Below are 22,813 nucleotides of genomic sequence, written 5' to 3'. Positions count from 1 at the left end.
TAGGCATCTCACAATTTTAGAGCCGATATTGTGAAACTAATACGTTTTGCAGCCAACGTAGCTATTGCACATTTTGATGTGAGACTGGGTTGAAATAGACCCACCCAGTTACCGAAGGTCGACAGGAGTGGTTTTAGTGGGCATTTCCAAAGTTGTTAGTCTGTGTAACTCAATGAATATAAGAAATAAAACTTCCATCAGGATACTCTCCTACTTTCACGTCCTTGATCCTCATGGAACAACGCTAAACCATGATAGTGATAAAATAGCGTCCTGATGAGGCTAACTTGGGAATAAGAATTTGTCGGATTCGCTTCCCTGGTGATGCATGTCCATTAATCCGGGGACAGAGCTTCTGAGTAGCACTGAAGTATTTGTTTTGCTGTTGAGTTCAAATCAAGTCAACAAACTCTTTCATAAACTCATAAATTTGGCCCTACAAGCCTAGAATAACATATTAATACGTATCTCATGCTCTCGTTCTTCTGTACGTGTCACTTGGTATTCTGGAGCTCAGTAATTCACATTGTCAGCACTAATATCAGCGGGGCATCAGTGTTTCAGCAGGCTGATGTTTAACACCTGCTAATGTGCTGAAGTCATCAATTCGAACTTTGCCTGACGACAGCCAACACTTGATGGATTTTCGAGTTGAAGCGTAATGATTGCAGGTTCAGAACAGATGTCTCGACATATTTGAAACAATTCTTTGTCTCACTGCCACAGTTTTTAAGGACATATGACAAAATAATTGCAGTAAATAAATCACGAGTAAAGCTTCTGTCAGTGGGACCGTTATGGAAATTGGCTTAGTTTTGGATGTGTCTGCATTATGCTGCTTCAATTGGAGAAAGTAAAACCCCTGAGGGCCTAAAGATTTGCAACTGAATAAGAGAATAATATATCTTCAGACAGGACCGACCTCTGTTTACTGTCAGCACAGCAGAACTCTCGCCCACCTAATCCTCTCCACACAACCTTAAATAAACAGACCTAGTGAGTCGCAACATGTTAAAACGACGGCTTGAACAATGAGCTCTAATTGCTCCAAAAAAGGGGCATAATTGCTGAAGGATTCTCACTATTGGCAAGCGCGTTCTGATACGGAGCCTTTTGTTTTGATAGGTGCATTTGAGCTGTTCAGACGAGCTGTCCATCAGCGGGGGAGCGGTGCAGCCAGCTGCTATCATGGAGCTGGCCTCAGCAGCCAAGATCAAGAATATTCTCCTCTACGGCATCCAGCTACATCAGTCAAAGGTAAGCTCTTTAGGTGTTTTCAGAACAGAAGTGGAGCCATCCGCGCTAGGCGATGCAAAGTCCTGTCGCAGAGTTGAATTTCTTGCGTGACCGTGTCTCATAGATTCTAAGGTTGCGTCAGAAATGGTTGATCCAAACAAAAAAGAACTTTTTAAAGGTTGTTTCCTGTCTTCATGCAGACCTATCAGAGCAGTTATTTTGTGATCTATTTAATTTGTGTATTGCAATACCATCATTACAAACTCTACTACTGTTCATGTAAGCCACATTGAAACCAATTTGTGACTTGCTAGATCCAGTGAAACTGTCACGGTTTGGGTCAAAATAAAATGGACCCAGGTGCAGACTTAGATACATGATTTAATTAACAAAAGGCAAAAAAAAAATCTAGAATCCAACAAAAGACAAAACGGAAAACTAAATGGTTGAACAAAAAGTCTCACAGTCAAGGTAAGAGAATAATCCAAAGGAAAAACTGGAAACACACACAACAACGGGAACGCCACAAGGGAACAGGGAAAATCCACAAGGATGACAAAAGTCCACAGGTAACACGACAAAGACAATGAACCAGCACAGAGACAGGGGAGCACAAAGACTAAATAAACTTAGGAGGTGAGGCTAATCAGACACAGGTGAGACAGTCAAGGGGCAGGTGAAAACAATCAGGGTAGGGCACACAATCAAACAAGTGGGAAACACAAAGGCAGGAAGGCCTAATCCCAATCTCCACCCTAAAGCCTAAGCACTGAACAGTGAGGGTTTGAGAACTGCATAAAAATGAGGAATGGGACGCACTATCATGGCATCACACGTTGCCTGGAAACAGACGGGCCATTAAATCTAATAAGTAAAAAAGCCGACCTGCAGCATGTGTTTGTGTGTCTTACAGTGTTTACATATTTTAAGATAAGATCAGCTTTATTTAACAAACTATCAAAAGTCAGAAAGGCATTAATGTTAATCATTTGCCACTATTTAATTGTTGTCACTTATAAATAAACGTATTTGCGTTTCCCGTCACCGTCCACGCTCGCATTGTTTACATTTCTTATTATTTTTGGTGAAACTTTACTGAATCCTTCTTCAATGTACGAACATTTGTTTACATTAAGTGGGGGGGCTGGACAATCATGCTTGTATACGTCACCAAGTTCGCTATGAACCCTGGGTAAGTCCCTCAGGAAAGTCTGCAGATATGCGGACTCACGGAAAGTCCGTAATTTGGCGTTGTAAAGTCCACATCAGAGCCCTCACACACTTGCTGATCTGACAGTGGGACAGCGCTAAGCACTCACGGACTTTGCGGTGCGTTCCCGGTAAGTGCGTGAGTGTGGAGATTGGGCCAAAGACAATGAACCAGCACAGAGACAGGGGAGCACAAAGACTAAATAAACTTAGGAGGTGAGGCTAATCAGACACAGGTGAGACAATCAAGGGGCAGGTGAAAACAATCAGGGCAGGGCACACAATCAAACAAGCGGGAAACACAAAGGCAGGAAGTGGACCAACACGAGAGACAAGGTGACAAAGTAAAACAGGAAATGACCAACCAAACCAAAGAGACACAAGTGAAATACTTAACTAAACAAGACTAACCACTGACAACAACACAGAATAAACTAAATACAAAACTAAACGATGAGAACTCATGACAAGGGACAAAGTGACAATTTAAAACAATAACTGAACACCGAAATACAAGACAAAACCAGAAACTCAGGACAGAACCTGCCCCCTCACCAGAGACAGATGGATGGCACTCTGCATCCAGATCAGAATATTTAACCAACTCCAACAACGAGTAGCGCATGGCAATAATTAGCGTCTTCTTTGCCCTTAACGCAGCTTCAGTCTGTCCACGTCTTTGTGTTTTTTCTTTAGTTCCTTCCTCTCTGTGTTCCTGTGCTGTTAATGCATATGAAGCAGAGGCCAAACAAAACAGAATGGGAATTTTCTTTCAAGTGTCTCGTTCCAATGTCTTGTCATGCTTTTTACGCTTGAGGCAACACTGCTCTCTTTTATCACACATTTATTCGCGTGCGTGCGCGCTCTTGGACAGGTGAGTCTTTATTTTATGCGTGAGCGGGAATACGTGATTAAAAGGAGAGGAACTTTTCACCCTCCGCCATATGTGTTGTGCTGCATTGTTTCAACTGAATCCAAAGAGATGAAAAGGATGCTGCGTGCGTAAGGTCTGAAGAACAGTGCGGCTAAACTACCGCATGTGGAGACCTCACCTCGAGGCCCGCCAAGTGTACGCACTGGATTCATCACGGTGGATATATTTGACCTGAAATCCATAACTGACTGCTCGTCTATTACGGGATTATAAAAGGTGAAACAACTCATTAAGCACAGTGAGAAATGTCAGGATTCGTGCTACCAAAGCAGTCAAGTCCATTCACAACATTTGCACCAGATGTGCAGGCAAACACAAGCTAAATGTTGAATATTTATCGCGTCTTTGGTCTTAAATATGACATCCATCATGATTTATGTGTGTGACTGGCTGCAGCAGGGTGATAAATGAACTTCCTTGGCAGCTGCACTTCACAAATCAATTCTCTGTGCCCCAGGGTGGAGGATATTTGTGCAGGAAAGGTTTATTCTCTCCTACAAAAGAAGACGAGGAGCTGAAGGAAGAGGCCTGGCCTCCTCTGGTTGGCGATTTGTCATCCAGCGTCGGGCCTTGGCGTCCCACTGCCGCCTAATTAAAACGAGACGCTGTGTACTCTTGATAGTGAGGCATGAGATCCTCTGCCGGTCCACATATGAGTTTGATTCTGCTATCGGATGTTGGACATCATGGTTTTCCTCCGAATTATGGAGACTAATGTTGTTAATTAGTCATCCTGCCTCCGCTTCTCAGGGACACCAGAGAGGAGGGAGCGGACGGAGATAATGCGCGTTGCAGCATGATAAAATGCTTATCGTTATGAGATAGTGGAACAGCAGAATACAGCCTCGCATAAATCACCGTTAGCTTTTTGTTATAATGAGGATAACTCTTTCCAGATGGCCGTTCTCATACTTGTCGAGATGCCTGCCAACACTTGTGAAAACGGCTCGCGAATTCTCAGTTTGTTTTATTTCTTCCGCTCCAGCAAAGAAGATCTGACAGCAGGCAATAATGCACACATTGCGAACATTTCCAGGCAATCAGCGTGATTAGTGAAAGATGATTGTTTTCCATATTTTGTTTTTGTCTTTAGTGTTTTAATTAAAACATGAGAAACTGCACTCTGAAAACAATGAACATCTGAGATGGTGTCTGTGATTATGTGAGCAATTACGTGCAGTCACAGAGAACCAGGCACAGCGGAGGATTATGTGCTATAAAATTCAGCATTTTTAACACCCGGAGGAAGCTTTTCATCTTTGCCACATGATGCCTGGCTTTGTTTCCCACAACAAAACAGTTTGGATTACTTTTTCTGCAGAGGTTGGAAGTCTCGAAACGTCAAACCAAAACATTTTGTCATGCTCCTGTCCGCAGCTTGAAACGGACGGTCCTGCTGTGACATTGGACGGTTTTCTTTGTGTCATTAAAAAGCCACTTCTTATTTATACGAGCTGCTTTTCTTAAAAAAAAAAGTGTCACTTTAATTGTTTGTGAGTTCGCACAGGTGGAGATATTTCCTTGTAAGTGACTTTGTGCACTCGTGTGAGCTTCAGCATCACTTAAAATTGAATTTAAAAAAGCCCCGACTCAATCTGTGACGCTCCCCATTCAGAACAAAGCTGCCAGATGGTTGACAGTAAGACATTGCTCTGGTTTGGGACCTTTGTAGAGAGTCTATTGTGTTATCAAACAACCAACAAACTAAGAACGGCAATGATTGTGTGAAAATACAAGTTGCCCCTTGGAGTAGACTTTATATTTTTAGGATGCATCGCTGTACACAGAGCAATGTAGGAGCAACAGGATGGCAGGCTGTCTCAGAAGATCTAACCACTGAACTAGCTGTGGTTTAAGTAGAGAAGAGTGACGCTCTGAGTCCCGGTGCTGACTGACACAGACGTTGGCCAAACTACTTTTGAACCAGATGCTGGTACAACATCCTCAGCGTGATTGATTCATCCTCTGAAAGCGTCGCCCGCAGCTCGCCATCAGCGACCCTAAATGCTGCGCTGGGATTCTGTAACTGAACTTTGACCAGGACGCACTTTTGTTTGTTGTGATTGTGTGGAATAATAGTATTTTAAATTGTAGGCAGGTAAACATAATGTAGGCTAATGTAGGAGCTGAGTGTGCTGCTGCTCCTGCTAATTTAAAGTCCTATAAATTAGGTTCACATTAGAGGTACAAAATTAGGTACATTTTCAGGCAGCCATTGTAGAACAACTAAAATGGGTAGATATGAGTGGAAATGTGCTCAGTTTGAACCTTGCTTCAGTGAAGCTTTGAGTCAGGGAGTGTGTGATGACACAAGAATTAAATTTAAGCAATATCACATGAGAGGGAGTGATGTACTGAATATCATCACGGCTGTGATTCGGTCGTAGGCACGAGGCCGCAGTGGTAACAATCAAAAGATTATTTTTTGTTCCACCAACTGAACTAGAACTGAAACTGGACTTTTGTTGCCAAGCAACCCAAACATTCTCCGGCTCTCTGCGTCCACAGGTGACCACAGATCAGCTGTTTTTTATCATGCACGTTTATCTGTTAATTCATCATCAACCAGTGAAAGAAGAGTCTGCTGTGTGATTCAGAGGAACCAGCTTCATCAGTGTAGACACACACGGTCTGCTGTGATGTTAATTAACAGTATTCAGAACACCTGGCTGAGGCGGAGTGATACATAGAGTGAAAAGCCACTCATGGAATGCCTCTTGTCCAATCAGATTACTTGGTCGGAACTAACTGTTGTATAAAGATCTACATTTAACCACAAAGGTCAGAAGAAATGAGTGAAGCATGCTGCGAGTGTACAGTGCTTGATTATTATAATCAGAGCTGCGTGCCCATAAATATAAATGTTTAGAGTCCAGTAAACGTTTTCTGTATAAAAGTTTTGTGCTCACTTTAAACAGACACTCTTTCTGTCCTTTGGTGTATTTTCATAACTCAGACCGTGATTTGTTTAACACACGACTAAAGCTCTTTATCTATGAGCCAAAGTTTCTGATGCCTTCATGTTGCCATTGATAGTTTAACAAGGGATGACATCAATACTTTTACACAAAACCTCGTTAAAGAAAATCAGCCGTAAACTCTTAGTCCTCTGTGTTCCTCCCTAAATGATTTCATTCTCGTGATCTGACATGACTGGTGGTTGTCAGCTGCACACCGCTGAGAAGAACAACCATGGAGAACATGTAAGCGTCCCTTGTCTCTCGTTATGTATCAATCTGAGGAATTACTGGATGCACCCACCTTTATTTTTTGGAAAAGAACGGCTATTTGGCTAATTGAATTTTAACTTTGACGGTTAAAATGGATGAGCGCATGGAGCTGTGTTCGTCCCGGAGAGGTTTCAGAAAACGATCCATCTCACTGACCTTAAGTTACGTATTTCTGGATAGAAGTTGACTTTCTCCAACAAGGCCTGACTGCGGTTTCACATTAATCTGAGTAACACCCAACCGCTGAGGCGCAGTGCATCCAGCAGCGCGTCGCCATGTGTGCCACTTCGTTTCACACAGGAGAGAGTGAAATGGAGTCACGGACAATGAACAGCGGCCTCTCTGAGAGGACATGTGATCAAAGCGCTTCTATAGAGTCTTTTTCCGTTTGTGTTGTTGCCTCTCTGAAGATGCCCACAAGCCAAACATCAGGTGCAGTAATGTGTGAAAACCTCAAACTGATCTAAAGATGTTGGCTGAGAGTATGCGGACACCGGATCCCCATAACACGATGTTGTGAAAACGGTGACGGTATACGCTATCAGTGTCTGCAGCGGCGATAGGAAGTGTCATTGGATCCCTCCTCGCACAGGGTCCTGGCGACTTGTCATCCGCTGAAAAGGGAGTTGTCACGGTGATATATGGGTGTTGTAATCCCTGCAGTGAGAGCCCTGATGTTTACCCAACCCCATATTTCCTCCTCCTCAAAGAGCCCGGACCGGGAATCCTAAACCTGAGAAGAGATTAGCCGGCCGGGAAGAAAAGAGAGGCAGAGAAAGGAGAAGAGGGAGGGGAGGGAGGAAGAAAAGGAGAGGGCTCTATAGGTCTATTCTCCTCTACCTGTTCAGATCCAGGTCTGAAAGGCAGACAGGTGAAACTGTACATGGCCCAGCGAAGCTCTTGCTGTGACACTCTTGGAGTTGTACCCTCACCGGGGTCAAGGTGATCAGGGAAGACTGTGGTCTCCGTGGTTTCAGCACGCTCTCGCCCTTTCTCTGAGTAAATCCACCTAAATCTGCTGAAAGAAACGAGCGGTCTTAACGGGGAGTACGGGATGATCTGAGAGGAGACAGGAGCAGGAAAGCGTGGCAGACCTGACACTGATTCCTTTTATGACACCAAAACATTAAGAAACCACTAATTTAAGGAACATTATTACCTGTTTAAATCGACTCTCTGCTGTGCTGTTAGCTAAAAGCTAGCACCAGTAGGCTAACATACTCACAAAAACTATGTCAGCTTACTAATGATATAGGCAGAGGTGTTCTGATCTCCCGATACAATAAATTTCTTTTTTATAAGTTCAGCACCTCACAAAACTCCTAAAACCTGTATTGATCTACTCGCCTGTAATCCACCTGTAAGACGCACGTTTATCAGACTTTTCCATCCGTCTTTGTGTCGCCAAAGTCAGCAGAATCATCATCATCATTATAACCATCAGGGGAACAATGAATGTCAGAGCAATAACTCATTTCAATCCATGCAATAGATGTATAAAAGTTGTCATGGGTATTTAAGTTTAAAAGCTGTTGTGAGATATGTCCGTTGGAACCAACCGACTTGCATTGCCATCCCGAGTGCAAGAAATTGCCCGGTTAAAAAGGGTCTTAGAGTGAGCCAAAGTATATAAAGTCATAAACAATCAGGTTTCACTGCAAAGTTCCATTACTGAGATCTGTTCTTGTAGTTAATTCATTAAAATGAATGACACACTCCCGGAGAATTTTTCGATACGGAGCGCCAAGGGAAAATGATTTCTCCAGAGGTTCTTTGTCCGCACTTTTTTCTCACACCACATCTGTCAGGCCACAAACGCAGCAGCTCATCCTGTTCAGGCAGACAAGGCAGACAGGTGAAACCCTACACAAGCAGATGAGGCTCTTGCTGTGACACCTATGCATTCGCACCCTGGCGGGGTCAAGGGAGATCAGGGGATGGCTGCCGTCTCTGCTGTCTCAGCACACTCCCGACCTTTCTCTGAGTAAATCCAACAATTGTCCTTGGATGAAAAAGGGGCCGGCGTTCTATTTTCCGGCATGAAAGAGCGGTGTAACCTTTAATGCACTTTGAGAGACTACCATCAAGCAGGGTTCTCAGAATGAGGAGCTGTCTCCGATACGCGATGGATGTGATTACAGCAATTGCAACTATTAGCCTTTTTGGCTAGCCTTGTTCGACTGACTGCAGAGAAGAAATTTCAAGGGAAAAGCTCTGTGATATCAAGTAGCTGTTTAACAAGAGATGCTTAACTGAATGGACATTAAGTAAGTTAATCAAAACATTTGGAAGCAGCAAGGATACGAAATGACGTCACTTAAAGAGCTGACAGTTCATTGATCAACAGTACTAACCATCAGAGTAATAGCGCAATATCCATCCTGCCCATTCTCACAGTACTCATCTTTGTTCTGACAATTATGTCTTAAAACTTTATCTGAGATCCCCCTGGAAATATGGATGAGAGCATTTGGCTCTCAATGCAACCCTGACATCTCCATACAGACAGAAGCCTGGGATATGCTCTCCTCGTCAGTGATGTATTTGCAGAGTGTTAGGGTCAGAGCCTTTGGAGAAGCTCGCACTGCCGCAACATGTGCAGGATATCAAGCTTGATCTTCCATGCCGAGAGTGCTCCAGATGTGTGTCGGTATGTGTGAAACTTGACCGCCGGAGTTTGGCTCGAGGAATAAGACATACCAAAGCGGTGTTTACTCAGCTTTGATTTCGTAGATTAAAAGGACCAGCGTGCGCTCTGTTTGGGCTGATGTGACTCGACGCGAGCTCTTACAGATAATTTGGAAATGACATTCCAAGACAGGATTAGTGTTACAAACAGACGCCATGTTCTTATGGAGGATTAATGCGAGCCAGCTCTCCACAATTAGTTTGTAAACATTCAATCACTCAGAGTAAAGGCAAAACATGCGTGTATGTTTGTTTTGCCACTTGGTTCTGAACTGGCCCTGACCACCCACCGTAGTCCTGGTTTGAGTTTTCTCCCAGCTCTTCAGTCTTGTCGTGGGGGAAGCTCGGCTCTGCAGGGATTATGCTTTCATTTAACGGGCCTCATCAAAGATTGTTTTCGTGGCATTCACCTTCCTGCCTTCCTGCTCTGCTCGTGCTTTTATTTGCAGGGACCTCTCGGTACACATGTTTGTCTGGTTGGGCGTGGTGGAAAATAGCTGTGCAAAGGCAAACAGTGTTTTTAGACCAGGGAAAATACCACCAGATGCCCCAAAATGCTGGTAAAACTCTGCTCTTTGAGTCACTTTAGGAAACTAGAAAATATGTAGAGGACAGGAACCTCTGCTGAAATATTTTCACGTCTGGGTCATCATACACGTTGTAATATACTTGATATTTAATTGTTTTTAATTCAGCCTTGATTAAACAAGGAAGGCGTGGCCAAGACTAGCTTTAACTAATAAAGCAACTAATTAAGTAGTTTGAAGCAACATTTGAATTATTAGGTGAAACATTTTGTGCAAGAGGCTCAGGTAACAGGGAGACGAATAGACAGTGACGTTTAACCGTTGCCAAGCAACGACTGTTTTGCACACGGCTTGCGCTGGTTCATTTAAAGTGGCAGTTCGTTTTTAGCTAAAAGTTTTAGTTTAGTTTTAGTTTCAGTTGTTTTCACAGTTTGTGTGCGTCCATGATCACAAGTAAGTGCTAATGAGTGTATTTATTGTAAAGATAGTTTCTGTTGGCAATTTATATCATAATATTGTAAGTTAACCAGCTGTTTATGAAACAATTAACAAGCTAGTTTATGTTAAGTCATGTTTTTATCCGTCCTGTATGTGGCCTATTTGGAAGTATTTCTGTTGTAGTCTCTAATACCTGCTTAGCACGGTTTATGCCTGTGTATAAACTTTATATTGTGAGGTTTATATGAACTGTAGAGATGGCATAATGTGTATGTAGGTAACGTAGCTAACGTGGATGTCTTTTTTTTTCCTCTTTATTTTAGAACCACGCTCCCACGTAATATTATAAACAAGAACAGTGCCTGTGCATGTGTGTACCTTTAATTTAGTTAACAATACATCCTCAAAGGAATCCCAGCCTCCCGAGCTTCATTACACATTTACACACAGACAGCCTCGACTTCATGGATTTTAGATTAAAGTAAAGTCGGGTAACTAAGTTTAGAAGTTTGAGATTGATTGTTCCAGGCAGGGTGCCGACAACCCAATGCTGGACTTTTGGAACAACAAAGTACAGTCCAGAGAACAAAGGTTATTTCCATCCTTCCAGTTTAATATGTGTGTAGGGACTTGATCTTTCGACAACACAAAAGACCTAAAACACAAGGGGGCTGTTACCGGGAAATTCTAGTTGACGCGTCTTCTGTGGCGTTTCCAATGAGATGAATCCAAACATCCAGTCGTGCTCAAACGTATTTATTTTATGCTGCAACAATCCCGTTAAAACGATACACTTTCTTTACCCTACACACACTGATATTGTTAATAACTTGTATCCAAACAACCAAAGAGTTAGGCCACTAAAAGGCGGTCGAAAAACTGTGTGCCTCTCCCGGTAAGCAGCACACCTGTCGAGTAATCAACTCTTCTTCTAATTATTTCTTACATGAGCCGTTGTCTATATGCGCCACCTGCTGTGGCGACCAGGGACAACACGCTACAGCACACAAAAAATGGCTGTAACAATGTGTATGTGCCCGGAAACTTGAGATTATACTGGTGCAACACCCACAAGAATATTGAAGCTGACCAAAGTTGTGTTATCTATTAAATCAGATTTGCCATGATTAAAGAGTTATGGACCAAAATATGAAGTGTCTAATTGGTGAACAGTGTTTAGTGTCTCGTAACGGAATAGATTACTACTGATGTGCAATTTGTGTGTCTGTTAATTCATTCTCCTTGGCTGAGATTGGTGATCACAGTGCGCCGAGGGGTGGATCTTTAATTCTGTGCTAAAAAGAAAAGGCTTTCTTTAACCTCCTAATTTTGTCTCCACGTTCGAAATGGCCGAGTTTGGGCCCCGATGCTCAAATCAAATTTCCTGCTCCGAAGGAAACCCCAACTGGACGTTTCTTGAGTTATAAATAACCACATTTCAAAGTAGATTCAATAACTTAAATCTGTTCTTGTATTCAATAACCACAAATGAATTTCACAGTCCTGGAGTTTTCTCATGAAGTGTCATGTGAAAATGATTTTCCTTAACGGTTTCTTGTGCTGGTCCTTTCTTGTTCTCACACTACATCTATCAAGCCACACAGCCGGGTGTATCCCCCTGTTGTTTAGTCTGTGGTACGCTGATATTTTGACAGCCGTACAAAAACACAGTGTTTCACCTATGTTTGTGTGTTTGGCTTACGGCCTAAAGCGATAGCAATCTCGTGCTAGTATTGAGGATGGAAGTGAGGGCACTAAGCCTCGGCCAGGATGTGAGCTGCTGAAAAGGCAGCTTGTAATAAATGTCTTGCGTGGTGAAATATTCCTGCACCTGCGCCTGACCTCAGATGGCCTGGGATACAGACTGTGTTTGGCTTTCCTGGTTTGGTGTAAGTGATACAGTGTGATAAGTAAATGAGGCATCCATTGAGGGTGTGTGTGTGCTTTTGGGGCTCTCTTAGCGCATGTGGGATTTGGTATGTCCCAGTTCATAAATCCCACCCATGCCTTCATGCTTTCATACCTCCTCGACTAAAGATCCATTGTCCTGCTCACTGTTTTGAGGTATGTCTTTCGCTGAGTTGAATCCAAACAAAGTCATCTCTCACCAGAGCTTGTTGAAAAAGTTCTCACTGAGGGGATCCAGTGGAAACGCAGACCCCCTCGACGTCCCATTCTTAGCAGAGTTTGCCTTCGCTAAAGAGGGTACACAGAAAGACAAGTCGTACATTAGACGTGACTAACAAACTGCTGTGTTTGCCTCATGGTCGCCCCTAGACAGGATATTTTGGAAACCCGTGTTGAAAGAGCTTTACAAGTGTACCATGGAAGGTTTGTGTGGCGGCCATTGTTCTCTCAGTAGGGTCTGAAAAGCAGTTATCAATACAAAAGTTTGCTTTTTCTGTGACTGGAAAGTCTGAGGGAACGCACAGCCGCACAAATGTAGGGTGGGATACAGACTAATTCATTTTCCTACATTACAATCCCTTTCAGATGAAGTCAGGCAGAGTGGGAACGACACGGGTATCTAAAAGACAGACACTCAGGCAAAGGACAATAAATACCTCTGCAAGAGTTTAATAAAATACGTTCCCAGGAGACGCTTCATCTGTCAGGATAACGTCGCTGTCGTCTTTGACAACGTTGGCTCCAAGTCTCTGAGCCTGGGTCCAAGCAAAGTTTTATATTTATGGCTGAACTTTCAGTGTTTCAACTCCTAAAGTTGTAAATATTAAGACAGGTTGGATCTAAGCGTGTTTTCTTTCGTTTTTGTGGACTTAAACAGGCCTAAACTTTTGCAGGGTTGGTGGTCGTCTCTGGTTTATCTTCCAATTCATGAGTGCAAGAGTGCAAAGGCGTTTATTTGGTATTGTACATTGAGTATCTTCAAATGCTTGATACTACTTATCTATCTATCCTGTTGTAAAGGCAATGATGTCATCAGCAAATGTACAAGGTGATAATGGACAATGTGATAATGCCAAAAAAGGAAGTCCTAGTTTTCTTCTACAGTTAGAACAAAAGCTGCAGGAACTTTATTGTTTATTTTAGATCAGGATCATGCAAAAAACTTCCTCCCACAATCTGTCTTCATCGGGTCAGTACTTTATATTAGTATATAACTTAATTAATAACTTTAAATTTCAGCCAACAGGAAACCTTTAACACTTCATTTCACTGTGATAATTGGGAATATGTTACTGCTTTATTCTACTTTACTTTTTTGAATCACGTTGACCTCCTGATGGCTCAGTCATCAAAACTCACGCTGTGTATTTTTCCAACCCACAGATTTGTCTTTTAAATTTTAGTGGAGGACCCACAGTTTCCAAAAACACCAAACATGTCAGACAAAACTTTGGAGGAACCGTGTATAAAACTTTGCAAGAGACGCAGTATTTCTAGCCATAAAAACGTGGAGACTTGGGCTCGAATATTTCCCTCTTGTACCTTCAATAAAAAGTTGGAACAAGCAGGTGAAGTATCTATATGATACTTTTAGACAGAGTGGAATTACCAACCCTGTTGTTTCCAACATTAAAGCTGCTAAAGGGAAATAAAACTGGGACATTGGTGGTTAAAGATTTGTAACATGTTTCGGTGTGTTTTCCCCCTGTGATATGTTCAGCTTCACTGCTACCATTCTTCATCATTTCAAATGAGTCTCAACAGGATTGTAGCGGTGTAAAATTTGGGGCTCAAATCAGACTGTTGGACTCGCAAGTAATTGGACCTGTTGCCCCCTTCTCTCTTCACAGCTTAGCCCTAAGCTACTGCCTGTCTGCAGTGATACACGGAGGGGAGTAAGGGCAGCAGGACCACAATACCCACTCAGGGACGAGCTGTCAGAAACCCTGTAACTCTATCCCCTCTAAGAACCAAAGCACGGGGTGTTTTTAGCTGTATTGTATCACTAGGATTTAACACGCAGGTCATTTGGGGAGAGTTTTTCTGAGAAATGACTTCATCTATTAAAGAGCAGAAGTCAGAGTAATGCTTTGTGAAGTTCATGTTAGGTGGTTTTAGCTTTTAAGAGTCCCAGAGTGAAGTGTTGTCTGGCTTCATTTGCTAGTAATGATACTGCCCTCAAGTGGATGCAACAACTGTTAGTCCTCTAGCACCCTCATGTCGCAGGACAGTAAAATGTTAGGACGATGAAAAGAGGCCATAAAAACTTTCTGAATGTTCTTGGCCACTCGGGTTATGGTAGCTGGTGTGACTCTAACAACCCTTTCCAGTTCTCTTGGCTCGGGCTCTGCGCCAAGCTTTTCCATAAGCTGTTTTTCAATTAGGACCCGGTCGCTCTTGGCATTTCATGAAGGGAACAGAGGTGGAAGCCCTCAGCAGCAGCAGGAGCAGCAGTCCTCAGGGTTGGGTTCTTGGGGGAAAATGACAGAGGCGTACAAATTGTCACTGTTAAAGGTCCTAATTGCTTGAAACCTTTAAGCTTCAAAGCAGGCTCTTCTTGTGTGGCAGAAGTGCCGCTGCGCCGCTCCTCTTAGACGGAAAGGTTGATTGCAACTGTGGCATTTAAGAGAAGAGAGAGTTTGAGGATTGCTTATTGTGTGGTCCGGGGATGCTTTCCTCCCCCCCTTCTCTTCCCCGTTTACCCTTTGCTCTGTTTCAAAGACCTGTCGCCTCACAGCTTGTCAAAGTCCTCCCTTTAAACAGTAAGCAAAAATAGACGCTAATGATTGAAGTTCCATTCCATAAACTTGTGGTCGCCGTTTGGAATAACAAGGCTGTCGAATGTATTTGGGAACTCACACACATGGGACTGATTGAGAACATTTTACTGTCAGTCAGTGCCTTATTCTAATCATTATATATGGCATTGTTTGTCTATTACAACAACGCTGTCACTTCATCTTAATACGTGTTGTCTCTTGGACTGGAATCCAGGTTCTTGGTGCATGAAGTCAAAATAAAATCCCCAGAACTCTCTCCATCTATGACTCTTACGCAGCGGTATTTTTCCCCTGACACCAGTTTATATATAGTTTGTGAACAGTCTTAGTTTTTTTTAAATGTAAAAGCTGTCAAGAGAAACTATATAAATGTCATCCAGGCCACCGAGGGATTTGGATTCGTCAGTAATCGATGTAGCAGAGGCTCTGCTGTCAGTGGAAAAAACGTTGAATTCCAAAATGTAAATGTGTCGCTTTCCCATTTAATATGACATACGTGGTGATAGGCCTTCCAATTACGTGAATGAACGATGATACTTTTGGCTGTGAGGGAGGATTTGTGGCCGTTGATCATTTTAAAGTGGAAACTGAGGTTCCCTTACGTCTAATAATAGTAAAGTAAATCTCATAAAAACAAGCACTTTTGAGAGACTTGACTCTCGAGTAGTCTGTCTTTGAAACATCTGAAGATTAACTCCACACTGTAAACAGGTGAGGAGCACCTATTGGCTCAAACAACTCTATCAATCAGACTTAGTGTTTTCATCTCAAAGGCTCAGTTGCGCCTTCAGCTTTGATCTAATTTCAGTTTAAATACATCGTTTGTTTCAGCGCTGCAACAGCAAGAAATATTCATCCTCGAGCACTGGCTAACAAATGTCTCCATCTCTGTATTCTGCTGATAGAGACGTTGCGACAGAAACCAGCTGAGTCAAAGCTGGAGGACAGACACTCTGAAGTTCTTGTGACATGCAAACCCCAGCAGGAGTACATTCCACTTCTGTTTGTTTGTGCGAGCTTGCACTCATGTGCTCCTGAAGGGTCTACCCAGTCCATGCATGTGTTCTCTCTTTGTTATGGTGATCCCCAATAAATACATTTCCACTCTTCGATGTTTGCGTGCCAGCGAGCTGCTTATTAGCATGCTGTCCTCGACGGAACGAGGAGCACCACCCTCGCCAATGGCAGTAAAGTTCATGTCAGGAGGGGCGCCGCCTCTCTCGGTACTCCCAGCGTGTCGATCAGTCCTCGCGCACAAGTCATATTGATTTCAGCCTGAGAGCAGTTAGATATGCAAATGTTTCTGAAGCCTCCGAGTTTGTTGCTGTTTAGAAATCCTACCCCTTCCATCGTGCTTTCTTCTCCACCACATTTGAAGCCTGAGTGGCAGTTGTGACTACTCAAAGCTGTGCCACGAGTCAATGAAGAGCTCAAGTTGTATTTGTGTTCCACTGTGCAAGCAACTACTTGATTTAATAATGCTGCCTCATGAAGCATGATTCATATTTCAAAGACTTCATATCTGGAGTGGAAATAATTCAGTGCAAGGGCTTAGACGGGCTTAAAACTTTGATCCTCGTTGGTGATCTTGACTCGCCTTCTTTGCATTTTCTTATTTTCTGGTGTTCTGCCTGTAAGAAAACAGCCCTCTGTAATAGGGTCATTAGCTGTGGTTTAATGCCTGTAGCTGTCTTTAATGTGCACAAGACAACCAGAGTTGTTCGTGACTTTCCCATAGTCCTCATCAATGCACTTGGGTGGTAATCGACCAATGATCGTGCTCGTCACATCCATCATCCCCCTGGCCTTTTAGCTCGTCCGAACACATGTAACATCTCAAATACTTTCCGTGTGAAGTTGTAATTTGTTTTAGATAACAGTCGAAGGAATGCTTTTATCGCACTGCTGATGGTGTAAACAACGATAAGACGCAATCACATTTGACGACAACTCTTTGATGTCACCGAGTTGCAGACTGATCGCTGATGAACATCTGAATATTTCTCAGAATATATCGAGAACGTCAGCTGTAACAATCGACTGCTTACAGATGTACTGGCCCATCTCTTCGTATTATTGATTAAGCCAAAGAACGATAACTTGGGTGCATCGTGAAGAAAAATAGAAACGTCTCACTGTTTTTACTCCACTCAGCTTCCTTTGATTCTTCAAAGGCGTAGCCAATTGTAAATGTAAAAGCCTATTTAGAAAAGATTGTAGAAGTGGACGCAGCATGCCTCTGGAGCCCATTCAAAGCTATCATATTTTGATTTCTCTTCCCTTGTTTTGCTTTAATCAATAAGAGGCTGAGGTCTGCACTCTAGTGCCTCAGTTCTCCCTTTTCAGTAGATCGGTAGAGTGGAAAATCCATGTCATCCGACTCCGCCGTCCACTGGTTCTGATTAGGCAGGAGTGCTCCGGGAGTTCTGAACGCTGGGTCTCTCGCTCCCATTAACCACGGTCAGGCCCGATTCCACGCTCATCTCTCTCACACCTCGTCACATTCCCGTCCAGTCGCTGCACAAACGGTGCTCTTTGGAGCCGGCTATAACTTCAAGAAAGGACAGAGTGAGAGAGAGATTATTTTTCTCCTGTTGATCGTACACTTTGCTCCAAATGTGTTCAGCTTCTGACGCATACTTGTCACACAAAATGAATCTGGGAGCCATATCTGAAGTCATGCTCAATTTAATGTTCCAGATCACAAATCATCATTGTTTTGTCGTCTTAGTGGGATATATTTTTAATATATTTTTATGTTCCTCTCTGGGAGAACATTAAGAGCTTTGTGAAAAGCTTTCTTAAGCCTTCTTAGATTATTTTATTTCACGCCTAAGCAAACCTGCCTTTTGAGAGCTGGCTGTCAAAGTTGGTTCCACACCCAGAAAAAGGTGTTGGATTGGTTGCTGTTTTTTATTGTGAAGTAGTTCAAATCAAATCCTGTTTTAAAGGATAATTGCAGGTTATTACAGTTTGGTTCCAGTTTTCGTAGGTTGGGCCATTGTTCTCTTTATTAACATTATGCTTGCCAAATTAATAGACCTTTTTCAAAGCAGACATTTTTCATCTCATAGCAGGAAAAGTGGAGCTAACACTGCATTCCAGTTGGTGGTGCAGCTCCAGGCCCCTTGTGTTGCCCATCCTGTCTTACTGTCTTTGCTCATTGGAACACCTAAATAACATAGAGCCATTGTTAATGTGTTAAACTTGTGCTTTTACAGCTGTGACATGTCAAAGAGATTGCTGTGGAAAAGGTCGATGAGATCTGAGGTTGTGGTGACATTGCTAAACAGTGGTAGCTGATTTGGCTAAAACTGCTTAAGTCGAGGTCTTGGTGCTCTGCGGCTAAATGTTGCAGATTGATTGGTTGAAATAGTTTGGTTCTAACTTACGTAAGCACACATGAAATTTAGGTTTACCGGAATAAAAAATTATCGGATTTTGATAAAAGTATACGAAGAAATGGATTTTCTGTATTTTTTTGCCTAGATTGTCAAATAGATGCACAATATTACCAGGGATGTGAAAATGACATTTTTCATTTCACCTCGACTTTAATGTTTTCAAACTGATCAGATCACCACAATGGACCTCTTGCTCATCCCATTCCCCAGATAGCCACATAGCTTAGCTTAGCTGGCACAGCAGGCCCTTTGTGTTGCAAGCAGTGTGTATGGGCTGTCATAAAGGAGATACTCGTCTCGTTCTCCACTGTGTTTTTGTCTGTATTTGTTACCATGTATGGCTAACTAGCTTACTTCCAAATAGGACTGGGTATCAATATGGATTTCTCAATATGATTCGATTTCCGATCCGATCCGATTCGATTCAATATCGATTTTTGATGGGGGTGTTTCAATTATAATATCAGTGCACCTCTAACCTGGTGCATTATCAAAATGTTTAATGTTTAAGAATTAACTCCAAAGAAGTTACACCATGTACTTCTTATTTAGTATGACCAACACACAGTAGGCAACACAATATTAACAATCTTATGAATTAAACAGTTAACATTATGAACGTTTTTTCTAGCTTCAGATTTTTAGTCTGAACATCTGGCTCATGGTTTTGATTAAACAAACTGGGCTTCAACTTGCGCGAGATTTGGCTACGAGATCTCATAGCGCGAAGAACAAAGCCACACAAGAGTTACAGGGAAAGGCATACAAGCCGAAAATCCCCTCGCAGCCAAAGCCGACGCTAACAGAGAGTAACATAAACATCAGTGCAAAACTAACTTACATATTCATGGAGCGCGATCACTGATGTCTCCGTAGTAGCTGCAGTTAACAAGTCCGGGCATGTCTCCCTCACTGCCCTGTTTCGAGGGGATGCGCTGAGTCGTGGTGCGTTCAGGAGCGCTCAGAAACGTGAGTGATCAGACACGTTTTTACATATTTTTAAAGATCGATCTCGGGATTAATGAATCGATATTGGGTTATTCAAATGAGAATCGATATGAATCGGAACAACAAGAGTAACCTAGCGTTACATCCATTGCCACGAAACAAATGATATGCAAAACGGTAAATGTAATGCTACATTTCTCTTATAATATTCAAAGTTATAACATAATAAGAATTGCACGAGTGACCAGCAGAACAAGGTTATGTTATAAGGAAAAAACTGTCTCGGACATGTTGCCCAGTTTTTAGAATGATAATATCTTTTACAGGGTTCTCATTAACAAGAAACATTCAAAAGTCAGCAACTAACCAACTCATGGAGCTAATTTAGCTCATTTAGCTCATTTAGCTAGCTTGCTACAACTAATAGAATATTTTAGCTACAGTTGTCAGCTTGAAATGATGAGCCTGCTTTTGTTTGACTTCTTGTTTCAATGATTTACAATGAATCCTGGTAAATCTGCTAATGAGATCATTATTAACTGCAGATATACTGTAATAGACTTCTTCTTTAAGATATAAAAGTTTTACGTATTTGAATGCAAAACTAGCGTGCGAAACCCTTTTTCTCATTGCAGGAACCAAAATCAGTCCCAGGCTTTTCTTTCTTCTTTGTGGTATCCATCTTTCTTTTGTGTTCTCAGTGTACTGTATATTTTCAAGAAATTAACTATTTTTTTTATATTTTGTCCCTCATGCATTCTGCTACATCAAAAGCTTTGTCAAAAGCCGTATTAAAGTCTGCGATTTATGAAAAAGTCCAGGTAGAGCATGAAGCATAAATCAGTGTGAGGATCAAGCTTGTGGTTAAAACAAAGCAAAGCTCCTTGAACTGCAGCCGCTTCAGAAAGATGGAAAACAGGTCATTCTTCGGCTTCATCAAGAAAGTAAATCAAAGTAAGGGAGGCTAAAGAGTGAAGTCAGGGGAGTGAAGCCATTAAAAGTGCATCGTGCAGGCGGTCTGCGAAGAAGAAAGAGATACAGAGGAGAGAAATCACGAAAGCAAAACAACCACAACAGTGGAGTTAGCTTTAAAAAAACAGGCTGAGTGGATGTATGGCCTCCCTTTGTGTTGTGTGTGGTTTAGCGTAGATCTGTCTAATATCATGCGCCGTAAATCTCAGAGTGGGCCGCATGGGTTCACGAGCCTCAGAGGGCTTGACATTAACACACATTTAGGGAGAAAAAAAAGCTAAAGTGGCTCAATTCTGTGGCTTTTTCTTCCCCTGTTGTGGAAGATTGCTTTCGTCTGCTTATTGAACAAACCGTGAAATAACAAGGGAGTCACGAGAATTAAATGTGCTGTGTTCAGATTGCTGTTCAGTGTATGATGAGTTTATTGGGCCTCACAGCAGAGAAAGGTACGGGACGTCCTCGTGTTAAGTTCAGGTGCAGTTCAGATATTTCTATCAGTGTTTCAATATTTAAAGAACTACCAGACCTCCATCATACCATGTGTCAAGTCATCAACGTTTTAATTGTTCTGGAACAGGTTCTTACTTTTCCCAAGTGGAACAACATATGGTGTAACTTTTTCTCCTGCTAGTTTGAGCTGGCTGCTAATGCTAACTGCATGCTGCTGGCTGGCAGTCCCATAACGCCGTGTGCAAACATTCAAAAGGCTCGAACAGAGTCGTGACTCTTAAGGGGAGAGATAAACAGGAACAAATGTGAGTCTGCGTGTGGATGTCTCCGTTTGTTATTGCAGGATCGCACAACTGAGCTAATGGAATGGGCAGGGTGGCGTGTTGTTAGCATCTGTGTGTATTTTATGTCTTTTAACAAACAGACTCCCTCTCTTCTTCTTCTCCTTCTCCTTCTCCTCCTCCTTCTTTCTTCTACCTTCTTCTTGTCCTTCTACCGTCTTCTTCTTCTTCCACCTTCTTCTTCTCCATCTTCTACTTTCTTTTTCTTCTTCTTCTCCTTCTCCCACTTCTTCTTCTTCTTCTACCTTCTTCTTCTTCTTTTCTGATCCTCTCAGGACACAGAGCGTTGGGAGAGGTCGGTGTTGAAGGTTGCGGAGATCACATCAGCCCTGATCCGGGAGAGGAGCCCGGCCCTGGTGGGACAGCTTCTACAGGCATGAGCGGAAACACCACCAACAGGAAATCCCCTCGATGTGACTCATGAACTCTGCAGGGATGAGACAGTTATGTTTCTCTCTATGCTTACATCAAAATGAACTCCCAAGTTTTTACTACTGAACTGAGCTCCAGAAACCCAAGAGTCTGACACTTCCCATAATGCACCTCAGTGGTGTCTTTCATTAAAGCCTCTCTTTCGTAGGTTAGCTAGAAAAAGTTCCCAAATCTGCACTCAAATCACTGACGGAGAGATGTTTGACTTAATCAAACAGCAAAACACCATATTTTCTGCTACATGACTGAACACATTGTAAAGCTGCTACATGCACGCTTTTTGCTTCTGTATTGGCTTGATTGTACGGGGCTTTATGCATCAGTTTTGACAGCAGACATTCAGAAGTTATTGCTCCTATGCCTTTCATTCTTTGGAGAACTCAGTAGTATTAAAGAAGACACAGCAATGCAGAAAGCAACACATGCAATTATGGGGGAAAAAATCAACAAATAGGGACTCTACATTTGTTATAAAGAAAAGGAAAAAAACATTGTTCGTCCCGTTTTTAAGCGATAGATTGGGGAGCTTTCAGGGTGCAACTGATAACAGCTAAACCACTGCATTACGTCAGAACCACTGGATGATGTGCCTGAAACACTCATATATAATAGGGGCTGCTTATATTTTTGTACTCCATTAGAACAGTTTATTTAAACAATAAAGATGTTTTTCATATTATACTGTACACGTCCTCATTTCAGAACATGTTCTTTTGGGTCTGAAATCCTTCAGCAGTTTTTACCATCAACCCAAGTTACATATTAGACACCAGAAAGCTGCAATACGAGATCAGTATCTACCTGTGTGGGATATGTTCCAGGTGCCATGGCTCTGTATTCCTAACATCTGTATGCTGACAGCATCTTCTTTAAGGAACACTCTGACAATTGATAAGTTCCTTAAATTGACAATCCGAAGATTTCTGTTTCATTCTCTTGGGCGCCCCCAATGGTGATATGCGGTAAATGCTGGAGGACACTTCTCTATTTAACCAGACGTCTACAGTTGGCTCCGGTTGTAACTCTTGATTTTCCTCGCTGACGGTCGCTTTCCTTTTCAGACTGTTTGCTTCATCTGAGCGTCGAGTTTGTTTCTTCTTCTTTGGATTTTCACTTCTTGTTGAAGTTGTATCTGTAGTCATCCATCTTTTCTTTGTTTGTTCAGCCATAGTAGATTACTGTTTACTCGCAACACTTGCAGAGACCGGAAAAGCAGCCGCTTAGCTCCGCCTACCCTCTCTGGCAGACCGACCACTGCTGGCTGATGGAAAACGCGTCACTAACTGGGCGCTGCTTGGGATTTTTTCCCACGAATG

General features: G+C 42.5%; 1 protein-coding gene across 1 annotated transcript in view; it reads left to right on the top strand.

Annotated features, from left to right (window-relative positions):
* crppa (CDP-L-ribitol pyrophosphorylase A) overlaps positions 1 to 22,135 on the top strand; it is a 51,009-nt gene extending 28,874 nt beyond the window's left edge. The window contains exons 9-10 of the mRNA XM_069656807.1: positions 1,126 to 1,257; positions 21,341 to 22,135. Coding sequence (XP_069512908.1) covers positions 1,126 to 1,257; positions 21,341 to 21,445 — 237 coding nt within the window. The 3' untranslated portion in view covers positions 21,446 to 22,135. The remainder of the gene's footprint in view (positions 1 to 1,125; positions 1,258 to 21,340) is intronic.
* The last annotated feature ends 678 nt before the right edge of the window (positions 22,136 to 22,813 follow it).

The sequence above is a fragment of the Semicossyphus pulcher genome, unplaced genomic scaffold (genome assembly GCF_022749685.1).
Source record: "Semicossyphus pulcher isolate SPU_LCO1_2020_fin unplaced genomic scaffold, fSemPul1.0.p SCAF_9, whole genome shotgun sequence".
NCBI classification, from domain to species: domain Eukaryota; kingdom Metazoa; phylum Chordata; class Actinopteri; order Labriformes; family Labridae; genus Semicossyphus; species Semicossyphus pulcher.
The sequence above is the reverse complement of the archived record's forward strand: the minus strand, read 5'-3'. Positions and strand labels throughout refer to the sequence as shown.